General features: G+C 37.9%; 1 protein-coding gene across 1 annotated transcript in view; it reads left to right on the forward strand.

The window, feature by feature from the left end:
* RSBN1 (round spermatid basic protein 1) overlaps positions 1-14,112 on the forward strand; it is a 49,594-nt gene that overhangs the window by 8,401 nt on the left and 27,081 nt on the right. The window contains exon 2 of the mRNA XM_056139120.1: positions 3,696-4,369. Within this exon, the coding sequence (XP_055995095.1) occupies positions 3,696-4,369 (674 nt within the window). The remainder of the gene's footprint in view (positions 1-3,695; positions 4,370-14,112) is intronic.

A 14,112-nucleotide genomic window follows, 5' to 3' on the forward strand; every position in this document is an offset into this window, starting at 1 on the left:
GTCCTTCATCATGGTTTGATATGTGCAGACTTTGCTTAAGCATGGAGTCTCTCTTGGCTATTTTTCTGTAAAGAAACTGATGTCAATAAATCTTAGTTTTTGCACTAAATTTTACTTGTATACTTCCTGTATACATTTTATTGGGAATCTTAGGCCCACGTCACCAGAAATGGAAATACTGTAAAGATACGACCTTTACAATGTTTTCTTTCTTTTTTTCTTTTGGCGGGATGTAGGGCTAGGTACCAAGCGTGCTCAGGGCTTATTCCTGGCTCTGTACTCTTGGATCACTCCTGGAGGGTATTGGGGGTACCATATGGATTTACACAACATTGTGTAAATTTAATGTATTGATCTGCTACATTCGTTTTGCAAAGTGACTTTATTGTGAGACCAGGTAACTTGGATATCATCTCATAAAGCAAGGGCGACCAGCTGTACTTTCAACAGGGTTCTATCTGTAGGCCATTCTCAGTGCCGCCACAGTAATTAAAAAATAAATTTTGATTATTCATGGAAATTTAATAGCTAACAATTAAATTTATAAACAAAAATATTGTATTTCAGCCTTAGGTAAAAGCTAAAATTTGGAAAACAATATTAGTAAGTAGATTGAAATTCATATTTTAAACGTTAATGTTTATGTGCGAGATTACAATCAATTTAGGATCCTCCTTATTTTCCTGCACAGTGTTTATTTTTTGATAGGGACCATGTTGAATTAGCTGAATAGTTCTTAAATAAGTGAGTTTTGGAATAAAACTCACAGAAATTCTCCCCTGTTAACAATAGACCATCTTAGAAATATGTTTGGTAAGTTGATAGTAATAGAGGAAATATGTTGCATTCAAGGCAGCACCTTCGTGGTGTTAATTTCAGTGCCAGAGCTAGGTCACAATGCATTTTCTGCATACCAAATCATCTGCATACCTCTTCTGAAGCTTAAAATAATAGGATCTATTCATAGATAATCTTTTTCTTTGAAATTGCAAAAACAGTTGTAAAATTTAGCAGAGGGTAATTAGATAACTTTAAACATTGTTCTAATCTTTTTATTTAATAGTATTTACGGATATTTGCTTGAAGAATTGCTTACATTAATTCTAACATGGGATGGTATTAGACTAGTTTTATTGCTAAGAGATAAATGACTTACTAATTGCAACAAGTTGTACATGGAGAAAAAGATTGCTTTTTCTCTTGCCAATATATTGGTATAAGATTTTAGTTTAATTTTAAGTGCTGTTAGGAAATTTTGTGTATCTGTACACTTTAAAGTCCTAGCGGATAGGGTGTTGCCTTGCAGGCAGCCAACATGGCTGATCCAAGTTCGATTCCTTGGAGAGCCCGGCAAGCTACCGAGAGTATATTGCCCTCACGGCAAAGCCTGGCAAACTACCTGTGACATATTCAATATGCCAAGCACAGTAACAACAAGTCTCACAATAGAGATGTTACTGGGCCCGCTTGAGCAAATTGATGAACAACGGGAGGACAGTGACAGTGACAGATATAAACTTAAAAAACAAAAACAAAAACAAGTAGGAGCTGGAGATGTAGGTCAGTAGTAGAGCACTACTTATCAAATTTTTGGTTCCCTTGTTCTATTCCCAGCAGCCACCTGACCCCCAACACATAGGCATATTAATAAAATATCCTCTTTAAAAACCAGATAATCTGATTATTTGAAATAATTTTGTGCAGGATACTGGAATCATAAATTTTATATATCATGCAATTAAAATTTTTATTTCGGGCCATGCCTGGCTGTGCTCAGGACTTCTTCCTGGCTTTGTGCTCAGGGGCCACTCCTGGAGGTGCTCAGGAAACCTTACGTGGTACTGGGGATGGAACGATTGTCTGTTGTGTGCACGGCAGGCATATTAACCCCTGTGCTCTCTCTGATCCTCAGATTAAAAATTTTAATTATAATGTGTTTATTTTTGGAACTTGAAAATTGCAGATAAGGAAAAAAGAAAGTTAAACATTTGTATTCCTGTAACCTAGGTAACTGAATACCTTGGCATCTATTTCTTCAGGTATTTTTCTCTGTGGTGTTTATACAAAGCATACATAGGTCATTTAGAAATTTTTTTTAAAGTTCTTTGATTCTCCCTGTAATATACTTCCTAAACGGTGACTTTCCTGGCTTGTCTGGATTTACAGCTCAGCCTAAATGTCATCTTTCATTGAGAGCTTCCTCAACATTGTAGGTCTACTAGTACTTTTTCTTGTCCAAGTAGACTGTAAAGTCTAAGATAGTAGCTATTGCTTGTCTTAGCGTCATATTCCTAGTGCCCAGAAGTGTCCTTGGCATAGAGTATGCATTTATTGTTTTTATTTATTTTGCTTTTTTGGTTCACACCTGACAATGCTCGGGTTATTTCTGGCTCTACACTCAGGAATTATTCTGGCGGTGCTGAGGGTGTGTGTGTGGGGGGGGCGGGGGGGGGGGAAATGGACGGACAGTATGGGATGCCGGGGATTGGTTGGCCAGGTGCAAGATAAATGCCCTACCCGCTGTACTATCGCTCTGACCTCCAGAGCAAGCATTTAATGTTTGAGTGGATGTTTGACATTACAAAAATAGAATTAGATTGTGCATATGTTAGATGCTTGTGGAAATAAAGGGTTCTTAGATTACTTGCACTCCAGAGGAAATACCTATTATCTATGTTAAGTTCTGTGGTAGGGGAAAATGCAGTGCTCAAGGAACACATTGGTAGAACTACCTATCCAGATTGAGTGCAAGAGGATGGTTAAGATTTTCTAGAAGAGTGACAATGTATTTTTGTGATCTTGTCTTTGTTCATTCTTTTTATCTGTAATAGTAGTTGGGTATTTTATCAGTCTGTAAGTGCTAGAGTTTTGTCAGTATCTTATCATTAGACAAATTGGGGATTCCCTTAAATTTTTTTGAGGGTATATGAACCATACTTAACAGTTTTAGGAGGCTACTCTGGACTCAGTGCTTGGGGGATCTTTTTGGCATTGTTCAAGGAAGTCATGTGCCAGGGATCTGGCCCAGGACTCCAGTATGCTGAATGTGTGCTCCAGCCTTTGGAGATCTCTCTCCCTGCTGTCCCCACCCCTTTTTATTTTAAATAATAATGTCAATATTTTTAAGTATTTCAATCATTTTCATAGGTACGTTTTTTGGTTGTTGGGCATGGAATTTTTGAGTCTGAGAATTGTAAATATTTTCAGGGCTCCATGAAAGTTGTCCTGGTTTATACTTTCAGCAACAGTGTAGCAGAAGGCTAAAAGAAGATTTTTGCCAATTTGTTAGGCAAAATTACGTTGATACTTGTTTTGCCTTGTTTGATTTGCCAATATGTATTGTGATAACCTTAATCTATAAATTGACAAAATATGATAGGCTTTATTTTAGATTTCACAGTGATTATTGAAATATTCCATATTATAGGCATATGTGAAATTATTTGGATATTTGCTTTAGTTTTGATTGTGAAGTCACATTAAATCTTTAAGCTTACCATTCTATTGTTATCATAGCCTTCAATCCCATAAAAATGATTGTTTCAATATTTTATGTCATTCATTTTATAGACACGTAAGTGTATTGATAAATTTAGAGAAATTTAAGAATCATTTATTATGTCATTTGGGATCAGATATCTTGTATGCTACCGCTTAGACCTAGCAACTAACTTCTTTTTAATTATTGTGGCCAGAAACACCAGATGAAAATGGTAAAACCCAGAGAGCTGATGATTTTGTCTTGAAGAAAATAAAGAAGAAAAAGAAAAAGAAACACCGAGAAGATATGCGAGGAAGACGCCTTAAAATGTACAATAAGGAAGTACAAACCGTCTGTGCTGGTCTGACCCGTATCAGTAAGGAAATTCTCACCCAAGGACAAATAAATAGCACTTCAGGAGTTAATAAGGAGTCCTTCAGGTATCTGAAAGATGAACAGCTGTGCCGGTTAAATTTGGGAATGCAAGAATATCGGGTACCCCAGGGAGTACAAACACCTTTTATGACTCACCAGGAACATTCTATTCGTAGAAATTTCTTAAAAACAGGTACTAAATTTAGCAACTTTATTCATGAGGAACACCAGTCCAATGGTGGTGCTCTTGTCCTTCATGCTTACATGGATGAACTCTCATTTTTGTCTCCAATGGAGATGGAGAGATTTTCTGAGGAGTTTCTTGCTTTGACATTCAGTGAAAATGAGAAAAATGCTGCTTACTATGCTTTAGCAATAGTGCATGGAGCAGCTGCTTATCTCCCAGACTTCTTGGATTACTTTGCTTTTAATTTCCCCAACACTCCAGTGAAAATGGAAATTCTGGGCAAGAAAGATATTGAAACAACCACCATTTCAAATTTTCACACTCAGGTAAGGTAAAAGCATTGTTAAATGATGTGGTAAATGCAGTTTTAATATTTTGAAAGTGTTAACCTCATTTTGTTGTATAGCATATACCAGCATACTTTTGAGACTGAATTTATGGTTGTAAAGTTTCCTCTAATTGAAAGAGCTCCGTTGTTGAATTCTTAGGAATATGGCTTGTTTTTTGTTTGGTCTGAGAAGAACTTTGTGCACGGTTTCAAGTCTTTATGAAAAACTAGCTTGAAAAGTAATCCAGTCTTTCACACATCTGGCAATGTTCCTATGAAGGATATAATTTAGATCTGGTAGCCTCAAGATAACTTTATTAAGACTTACCTTTTACAACATAGTAAAACACATGAAGACTTTGACCTTTGCATTTTTCAGGTTTTTGCTGTTTTATTTCTCTTCTTTCAGTAACTTGTTGGCAGTCTATCCCACAAACATACCCCATTTATGTGACTGAGAAGTGTCACTAGGAAGACCGCCATAGCCTCTGCTCCTTTTGCCTATGCTCTTATTGTAGATAAAGACATTTTTCTGAAGCCTTGCTTGGGCAGCTAGGCTTAAGTCAGCAGGGAAATTACGCCTTCCTAATTGGTGATTTTTAACCAAACTTTTTTTTTTAAATGAATTTTATTAGGGCATGCAGAGTTGGTAATGTGTCCTAGGTTTTTTCTTGCTTGCATTTCTCATAAGAATCATGAGTATGAATGGTCAGCTATAAGTTTGTATTATAGTTATAAGGTCTACTTAAAACTAATGAAGAATTTGATTATATAACCTATATTTTTTCAGGTTATCTTAATAATTGCTGCCATTCTTTCCTTGAGGTTTTTTTTTTGTTTTTTGTTTTTTTTAGGTAAATAGAATGTTGCATAAGACTCTCAGCTGCCTGTATTATAGCGGTTTCAAGCCACTTAAGACTTACTTGAAACCTCCTCTAACTTGAATCTTTTTAGTGATTCTTACCTTCCTTGCCTCCAATGAGGGGAGTATCCATTTTAGATTTATGGGCATCAGAATTTCTCTAATTGAAGTTCTCTCTGCAGTAGAGAGAGCAGGAGCAGCCAATCTGGAGAGGTCGCAAGATGGGGCTGCCCACGATGTTGGAACACGATGTGCAATAAAGGGCTTCGTCTTGGATTTTGGCCTTGTTACCACAATCAGGTACCGAAGTGCTGACTTTTGTAGTAGATTTTGGTTTTTCTTTTTTCTTTTTTCTTTTTTCTTTTTTTTAAAAGGAGTTTGGCCCTTTGAAGGTTAAGAAGTCCTATTTTTATTACTATTGCAGAAGAGACTGAAAACAGTTCTCCCTAATATAGCTCATAACCTCTATAATTTCCATATAACAAACGTATTGCTGAGAGCAGAACTAACATGCTCGATCACTTTTTTAGTTTAGAAAAATGGAGCAAAATTTCTCTTCTGATTAATAAACCCGCAAGCATAATGGGAAATAAGCCAGAAATTTTGGTGGTGGTGGTGGTGGGGGGGGGGAAATCTTGGTTTGTAATGGTGACTTCAACTTTCACATTAGTTTATAGTGAACCAAAGTTTATCAGTAGTCAGAATTCAATATAAACAGTTAAAAGAAATTCTCTAGATATTCCCTGCTGATTTTTGTCCTCCAGTTAATTAAATTTTTTTGTAATGGAGCTGAAGTTTAAATGACTGTACCAACAACTTACCTTGAGAGTTACTTTGAGATTTATAAAATAACCAATTTTTAAGTACTTAACAGATTATTAATAAATTAGGTATCATTAAACACCTCAACCATATACTAAAAGTCTTTATGCCCCAGTGATTCTGGAACTTAATTTTATTTATGAGAAGTCATTGGATAGATGGAGTAGATATGAAAGGCTGGATTAATCCATGAAATTTAATTAAAATATACACTACAGAAATCTTTGGCAGAAATTGGAGTAAAAGCTAACACAATAATCTATATTCATTTAGCATTTCCTAGTTTATCGAAATGCTGTCAGTCATAGCTGAATATTTTAAACAGTCTGTTGGGGATAAGCAATTTGATGTTTTCCGATGAAGAAACTGAGGCTTCGAAATACTCACTGATACTCAAGGTCATGTAGTAGTAAGTAGAAGAGTGCAAACCAAGATCTCCTGAACACGGTGTAAATCATTTTACAACACTATTTCCTTCCTTTAGCCCTTGGAGAAGAGTAATGCTTTTATTTGTCTAACATTCTACTCAATGAAATCAGTTTATCTCAATTTAAAACAAGATTTAGAAGGGATTGTTTCTAATATTTTTAACAAATACCTTTGGATTTTGGGTAATTAAGTGAACACCTTGGATATTTTGAACTTCTGTTCTGTGAAATTTTATGAAGTTCTATTAAATCTAAGTAGAGAATTTTTTTTATTACCTTAGAGAGTTATTGGAAGTTGTTTATTGTTTAATTTGTTGCCATAGTAATTATTCATGACTATATTTCAAGATACTCAGAAAACATTGAGAACCTACCATATATTGGACTTTCTGTTCTTAATAGGACTAATTGATGAGCTCAATCGAATGGAGGAGATGAATAAAGCAGCATGTATAATACAGTCTTGTAAGTGCTAGAATAGAGGTATGCATAGGAAAAACACTGTAAAAGGCACACAGTTTGTGGTGTTACCTGCCTTGAGGTGATTAGAAAAGACATTTTAAAGTTTGTGTTACTTGAGTAGAATATTAAAGCAGCTTAGTACTTAGCTTAGAAAGGGCATTTTATTTTATTTAAAATTTTTTTTATTTGATTTTATTGAATCACCGTTAAGATAGAGTTACAAAGATTTCTTGTTTGAGATTAAGCCGTACAATGATCAAACACCCATCTTTCCACCAGTGCACATTTTCCACCACCAGTGTTCCCAGTATCCCCTCCCCTCCACTATCCCAGTCCTCACCCTGCCTCTGCAGACAATTTCCCCAATATTCTCTGTCTACTTTTGGGCATTATGTTCTGCTCAGATTTTCCCAACACCATTTAAGCCTGCCTGCCAGGGGCAGACGCTAGATAATTTATTTTCCATTGCTCATTTTGAATATCTGAGAGCTCATACGACTGCTTTTGCTGCTGTGCGCTTCTGCAATTCTAGATTGTAAATGGTTGGGTTCCAGAGACATCGCTGTAGGGCACTAATCCATCTTGGGATTCAATTGTGCATCTCTGGGCCAGGGCTGTTGGTGTGCTAAAATGGTGCCTGGAGGCAATTTATGGGCGTGACAAAACAGCCTGTCTTCTGGGTGAGGACCCGGGGAGGACAGCCCAGGTCCTCTGCTGCCAAGCAGCATGGAGATTCATTCCTGGAACATGCATACCTGGACCTTGCTTGTGGAAGCTCTTGATCACTGGGATTCCATCTGGAGTGGGCGGCGAGACTGCACCTGCTCCATCTGGGTGAAAATGGCCCAGTTGGGGCCTGGAGAGCTCTCTGGCACTGTGGTGTCAGGAAGGGTATTTTAAGCAAAGGGAATTACTGTCTATGCAAACACACAGAGGCTTCAGAGACTGACTTTGTCAGGGAGCTTCAGTAGTTTAACAGGGCAAGTGCCCATGTTAAGGGCAAGTTAAGCCCAAGGTTAAGGGATCAAGTGGTAGAGCATGTCTTGCATGTGTGGGTCCCTCAGTCTGATCCCTGGCACCATATGATTCCTGCAGCAGAGATGATAATAGAGAGATGAAAAAGAAATGAATAAAAAATTGTTTTGTTTAAAGATAATGGAGACTTGTTGGTGAATTTGAGTAGAGGACTGGTATCAAGCCATGCTTGCAGAGATTATACTAGTGTGTGGAGGATAGACTTGAGGGGTAAAATGCGATTGGACGTAAGATTGATTAGTTACTATGGAAACCAGATCAGCATCCATTTTCAAATAGTATTGATATTGGAAAGGAAGGAGATAAAACAAGGAATGTTTAAAAGATGAGATTAGTTGTTCTTGATGGGAGGCATGGATATAAGGTATGGTATGGTTTGGGAAAACAGGTAGCTCATGCTGGTAACAAGATGAATGTGAGACTGAAAAAGCTGATTTCTAAAGGTGGTAGATTTTGATAAATTCAGTTGGTTGGTGATAGCAGTGGAGATTTAACAAGGGTTAGAGATGTCTCAGGTAGTTAAACATTTGAATTTAAGATTGGGTCACATGATTAGACTGGAGATACAGAGATTGGCTCCATTAATGTGTAGGTGATTCAGAGACATCACCTTCATATGAAGGATGAAGCTGGAGATGGGCTGGGGAGGGGGCTCAGAAGGCTGGACAGTGCCTGGCACCAAGTTCTGTTTCCAATTCCCAGCATCCTCTGGCTCCCCATTGCCTCCTGAGCACTGCCAGGGAGAGCTCCAGTCTGCTGGGTCTGAGCAGAGCCGCACCACTGGACTGAAACATTGAACCGTGAAGAAAATTAGAAATAATTACTATGAATAGAAGAAGAATTAGTGTCGCAGGTTGTGGCCCATGAGCCCTCTGAGCAATGCTTGGTAGCTTGTCTCCTTCCCCCCTAAGAGATGAATGGAAAATACTGGGTCACTCAGTTGGATTTTAATTAGGAACATTTTCAAGATTAGAACTTTTCAAACCATGGCCATTTAAGCATTGTAAGCTTTTGTTTTGTTTTATTTTTTAAAAAGCTTGATACATAGTAATGTGCTCTGATTATAAATTTGGCAATTTGGCTTTCCCAAGGAATTTGTGTGAAAGGCATAATTTAGGGCCCTATGTCGATCTGCTGAATTAAAATTTACATTTTCACAAGATCTTTTCTGATAATTAATAAACCTGTTGAGGTTTGAGTAGGACTCATCTCCACTATTTAGAAGTAAATGTACAGGTTTGTTCAATAAAATTATATCTTGTTATTTTTTATAGCTTTTTTTTATTATGGTAAAGCTAGGATGCATATGTAGGTTGTTGTTGTTTAACATTCTTCAAGGCACATACTCTGCCTACCGGTTTTATCACTTCAGCCCTCTAAGCTTTTGTTTTATAAGTAAAAAAGTGAATATTTTGGCTTGTGATCTTCAACGTAAAGTAGTGGCATATGTTCACAGAGGAGCTCATTTTTCCTCTCTGAATGATAGTATGTCTTATCAGTGATGGTTCAGAAAAAATATTTTTTTGTTTTTTATTTGGGTCACACCTGGTGATACTCAGGGGTTACTCTTAGCTTTGCACTCTGGAATTACTCATGGCGGTGTGAGGGGGGCCATTTCTGATGCTGAAGATCAAATCTGGGATTTACTGCAAGTAAGGCAGGCGCCCTTCCCACCGTACTATCGCTCCAGTCCCAAGAAATTAATATATTTCCCTCACCTATTTCGTTGTTGCTATGGCTAGGGCTTGCACGCTTGGTTGTGGTGTTTGTGTGGATTGCACTCCTTTACTGGATGTCAGTGGAGGTGGAGCTCACACTTCATTTGGGTTGTTTGCAAACATTTGGTTGCGGTGTACCTGAGAGAAACACTTTCTGTCATGCTGGGCACCACAGATGGCAGGATCCCTATTGGCATATGGCATGACGGAGGGAGGGGATTGAACTCACAGCCGCTCAAGTAGGCACTGTACTACTGGGTGACCCCGGGTCTCCTTAGTAGACTTTAATGTACATATCAAATGCAGATTTTGCTGGAGAAGTAGTATAGGAGTAAAGACGCTTGCCTTTACTGTGACAAACAGTGATTCGATCGGCAGACCTGCTGGTGTGGCCCAAGCCACTCTCTCTTCCCCCCATGAAATGCTGATTTTGATTTAGAGGACTAGATTGAGATATTATAGCTTGTGTGATGATGTTGATATTGCTGATTCTCAAACTAGTGCTTACCCATTCACAATAAGATTTTGTTCTGTTTAGCTGGCAGATTTGCATAGTTTGCATTTTTTCTTCTAAATATTTCTGTATATATAATTTAAGTTTTTTTTTTTTAAACTGAGAACCTTAGTTCTGCTCTTTAGTTGGTGGTGGAAGTGTTTTTTTTTTTTATTACTGTAAAGTAGTAATATCTGCTGTTTCAGAGAAAACGAACAAATGTTCTGTTCTTCATTCTGTATTATGACAAGGCCCCAAATTACTAGGTGCTTCCCCTCTTTGATTAAAATAAATAACAATTGGGCTGGAGAGATAGCACAGCGGGTAGGGCGTTTGCCTTGCACGCGGCCGACCCGGGTTCGATTCCCAGCATCCCATATGGTCCCCTGAGCACAGCCAGGAGTAACTCCTGAGTGCAGAACCAGGAGGAACCCCTGTGCATTGGCGGGTGTGACCCATAAAGCAAAAAAAAAAAATTTATTATTGTTACTCCAGTTGAGAACAAACTAGTAGAGTGCTTTGTTGTTTGGGAAATAACATTTTTCTGTGTTATATGAAAGAAGAAATAAATATTTTAAGCAGATTGCTTTATAAAATAAACAAGTTAAAAATGTTAGGTTTGGTTCATTTTTCTCGCATTTTAAGTATAGTTTTGAAAACATTTTTACTCACCTTGTTTTTTTTCAAAGTGGAAATGCTTCGCACAGGTCCAAGGTTAAGAGATTGCTAAATAGTTTTTTATTCTTTTTTTTAAATTGCAGAAGCAATTTCACTTTTAATGTGTGTATTATTTTTAACAAAATAGTGAAAAGACTGATAGTTTTGAAAGCTATTTTCACATAATCTTCAAAAATATTTAAGGCATAACTTTTCCTTTTTTTAAAATTTTGTTTTCCCCTTACACCTTATATAAACACTGTGGTTTACAAAGTTGTTTATGATTATTTGTTACAGACATTCAACATACCAACACAAATTCCAACACTGTTGCAACTTTCCACCACCATCTCCAATTTTTCTCCAACCACCCCTTGAGCCTGCCCTTGTAGCAGGCCCTCAGTAATTAATTTTAAATTGCTTATTACAATTTGCTAAAAGATTGACCAAAAAATGTTTCCTCAGAAGAAAGTGAAGATTGTGTATCTCACCATGGAGCTGTTAAGCTTTTGTATAAGAGATTGCTAAAATGTTGTTATAGGTTAAGTAAGCCTTCTGTGTTGATAATTTGTTCATTGAGATTCGATGCCTTCTACATTACACCCCATCCAATCTGGTGTGCTGCTCTTGGTTTAATAGTGTCATAGAGTTTGAGGTGGTCCAGAAAGTCCAAAGTTTTTAATGAGGTGATATATCTGGAGTTAAATTTTTAACTGGGTGGCTTTTTTGTGGCATGTGCGTGACTGACAGGACTTTTGCAAGTGCAGGGTGGTGGGGGAGGTAGCCCATCCTGACTCCTTGAAAGCCTGGGGATTTTAGTCACAAAACTAGCATACCTGCATTTTTTAACAGATTAATTTCTGGACTAGGCCGACTGGTAGCATGGGGGGGTCTATTCTCTGTAAACAATCAGTTCGGTAGATACCTTCCAGAAACAGTGTCGTTACCCTCTGGTGTTCCCTAAATATTTTTCTAGTTCATCGGATTGTTGTTTTGGGGTCACACCTTGCTGTGCTTAGGACTTCTGACTTTTTGCTCTGGGGGTGGTGCTGAGGACTGAACCCAGATCAGCTGTGTGCAAGGCAGGCACCTTACCCTCTGTGTTATTTCTCCACCATGTGCTTATCTATATTCAGAATTAAGAGACAGTGATTGCTTTGTGGTCCCAACTCTTCCCTCCAGTTGGAAATTTGCATATTAGTTGATTGGATCCTAAATGTGGAACCCACTAAAGGGGAAAATTTTATTATCTTTGTGTGTTTGAACAATTAAACAATTACAGTTCAAACCCCAATTGTTCATGGGGCAATTATTTATCTTTACACATTCTGTTATAATTGGGGTAATATCCTACCTCTTTCTCTGAAACTGATCCTTTTACCTATGTTCTGATTCCACCCCTCACCCTGCTTAGGTTATTTTGGGGGTTAGAAAATATACCTTAACTGGCCAGAGTGATAGTACAGTGGGTGAGGCATGTTTGCCTTGCACTCGACCATCCCGGCTAATATCCCTAGCCAGTTTCCCCAACCATCACCTAAGCCTGCCCCAATAGCAGGCCCTAAATAATTTATTTTGTATAGCTTGTTATGATTATTCACTAGAAATGGTCAAAAAAGATTTCCTTAAAAGAAAGCATGTGAAAATTGTTGTATCTCACCCTGGAGCCATTAAACTCTTGTATAAGGGATTACTAATGTTTTGTTACAGGTTAAGCCTGTGTGTTAATATATTTTTAGTTGAGATAGGTTGCCTTCTACTCTACATCCCATCCGTTGTTGTGTGCTACTCCTGCTACTTCAGTGGTGTAGAGTATGACGTGTCAGTCACCTCTTCCAGGAATTGTAAAATTTTGATGGGGTGATACAGCTGGTGTTAAATTTTTAACTGGATGGTGACTTTGGGGTCTGGAGGCACCTCTGCAGCTCGCTGATCTCTTTTGAGATTTATATTAATCTTTGGATCATGGTTGATTAATGAGCATATTTGGCACCAGAGGCATTTCTTGGACATGACTTCTAGGCTCCGGAGGAACAGGGGGAATGAGGGGAAGTCGTCCATCACAGGGGCTATGTCGGAGTGTTCTCAGGGGTTGGCTAAACGCAGTGGTGCTCTGGGGGTCATGTGGTGCTGGGATCAAATATTGATTGCTGCATGCAAGACAAGGACCTTAACCCCTGTACTCTCCTGCACTATGTAAATGTTTTTGTATTGTTAATTTCTTTTAGTTTTCATTGTTCTTTATTTTTATTTTATTTTTTTGGGGGGCCTTACTTAGCGGTGCTCAGGGGTTAGTCCTGGCTCTGCATTCAGAATTTACTCCTAGTAGTGCTTGGGATACCAGGGTTCGAGCCTGGGTCACCTTCGTGCCAAGTCAATGCACTATTTACTGTACTATCTCTTCTGCCCTATCATTGTTTTTTTTCATGATTTTTTTTTTTTTGGAGGGGGTGGGTTCAATGGTGTTGCTTGGGATCTACTTCTGGTTCTGTGCTCTGTGGTCAAGTGCGTGTGTGTGTGTGTATGTGTGTGTATGTACTGTGCAGTGCTAGAGATCGGACCTTGCCTCCCCCCGTGTACAAAGCATGTGTTCCTTTTGAGCCATCTCCATCACTGAAACCTTTTTTAGGTGAATGTTATGCTTTCTGATTCCATCTCTAATCTTACCTTTCCTTTTGTTTCTCTGTTTTTTCTTCTGCTTTCTTGGGGAGTTGAACTAGTTTTTCTCCTATCAGTTATTTAAGTAGTATATTTAGTTTCTTTTTTTATTTTTACTTTAAAAATGTATTTCATGAATACAGTCTCTCTTAATATTTGTTTTGAAAATTTTTTCCCTTGTCTCATCAAAATTTTTTTGCTTTAGCCTTCTGTTTACATTCAATATTTTCAAATGTCTGATGATTTTTTTTTTTTAATTTGGGGGGCTTTTCCTACAGTGCCCAGCGGAGTTAGTCTTAGCATCATGCTAAGGGGTGGCTCCTAGTGGTTCTTGGGGAACCCTGGAATACTGAATTACTCTGGAACTCCTGCAGGTGAAGCATGAGCTCAGCTCTAAGTTCTCTTTCCCCAGCCAAATCTAGTTACATGTAAACATGAGTCGTTATGAAACTGATTGGAAACTCTGTGAACATTTAGGTGGAACTTAATCATTTGATGGATGGACAGGGAAACTGGCCACATCATGTGGGAAAAACTCCAAACATCATTGTTAGAAATCTTTGGGCCCTTTAATTATTTTTTTTTTCTGTTTTGATTTTGGATTTT

Source organism: Sorex fumeus, unplaced genomic scaffold, assembly GCF_029834395.1.
Source record: "Sorex fumeus unplaced genomic scaffold, SorFum_2.1 ptg000131l, whole genome shotgun sequence".
In the NCBI taxonomy this organism is placed as follows: Eukaryota; Metazoa; Chordata; class Mammalia; order Eulipotyphla; family Soricidae; genus Sorex; species Sorex fumeus.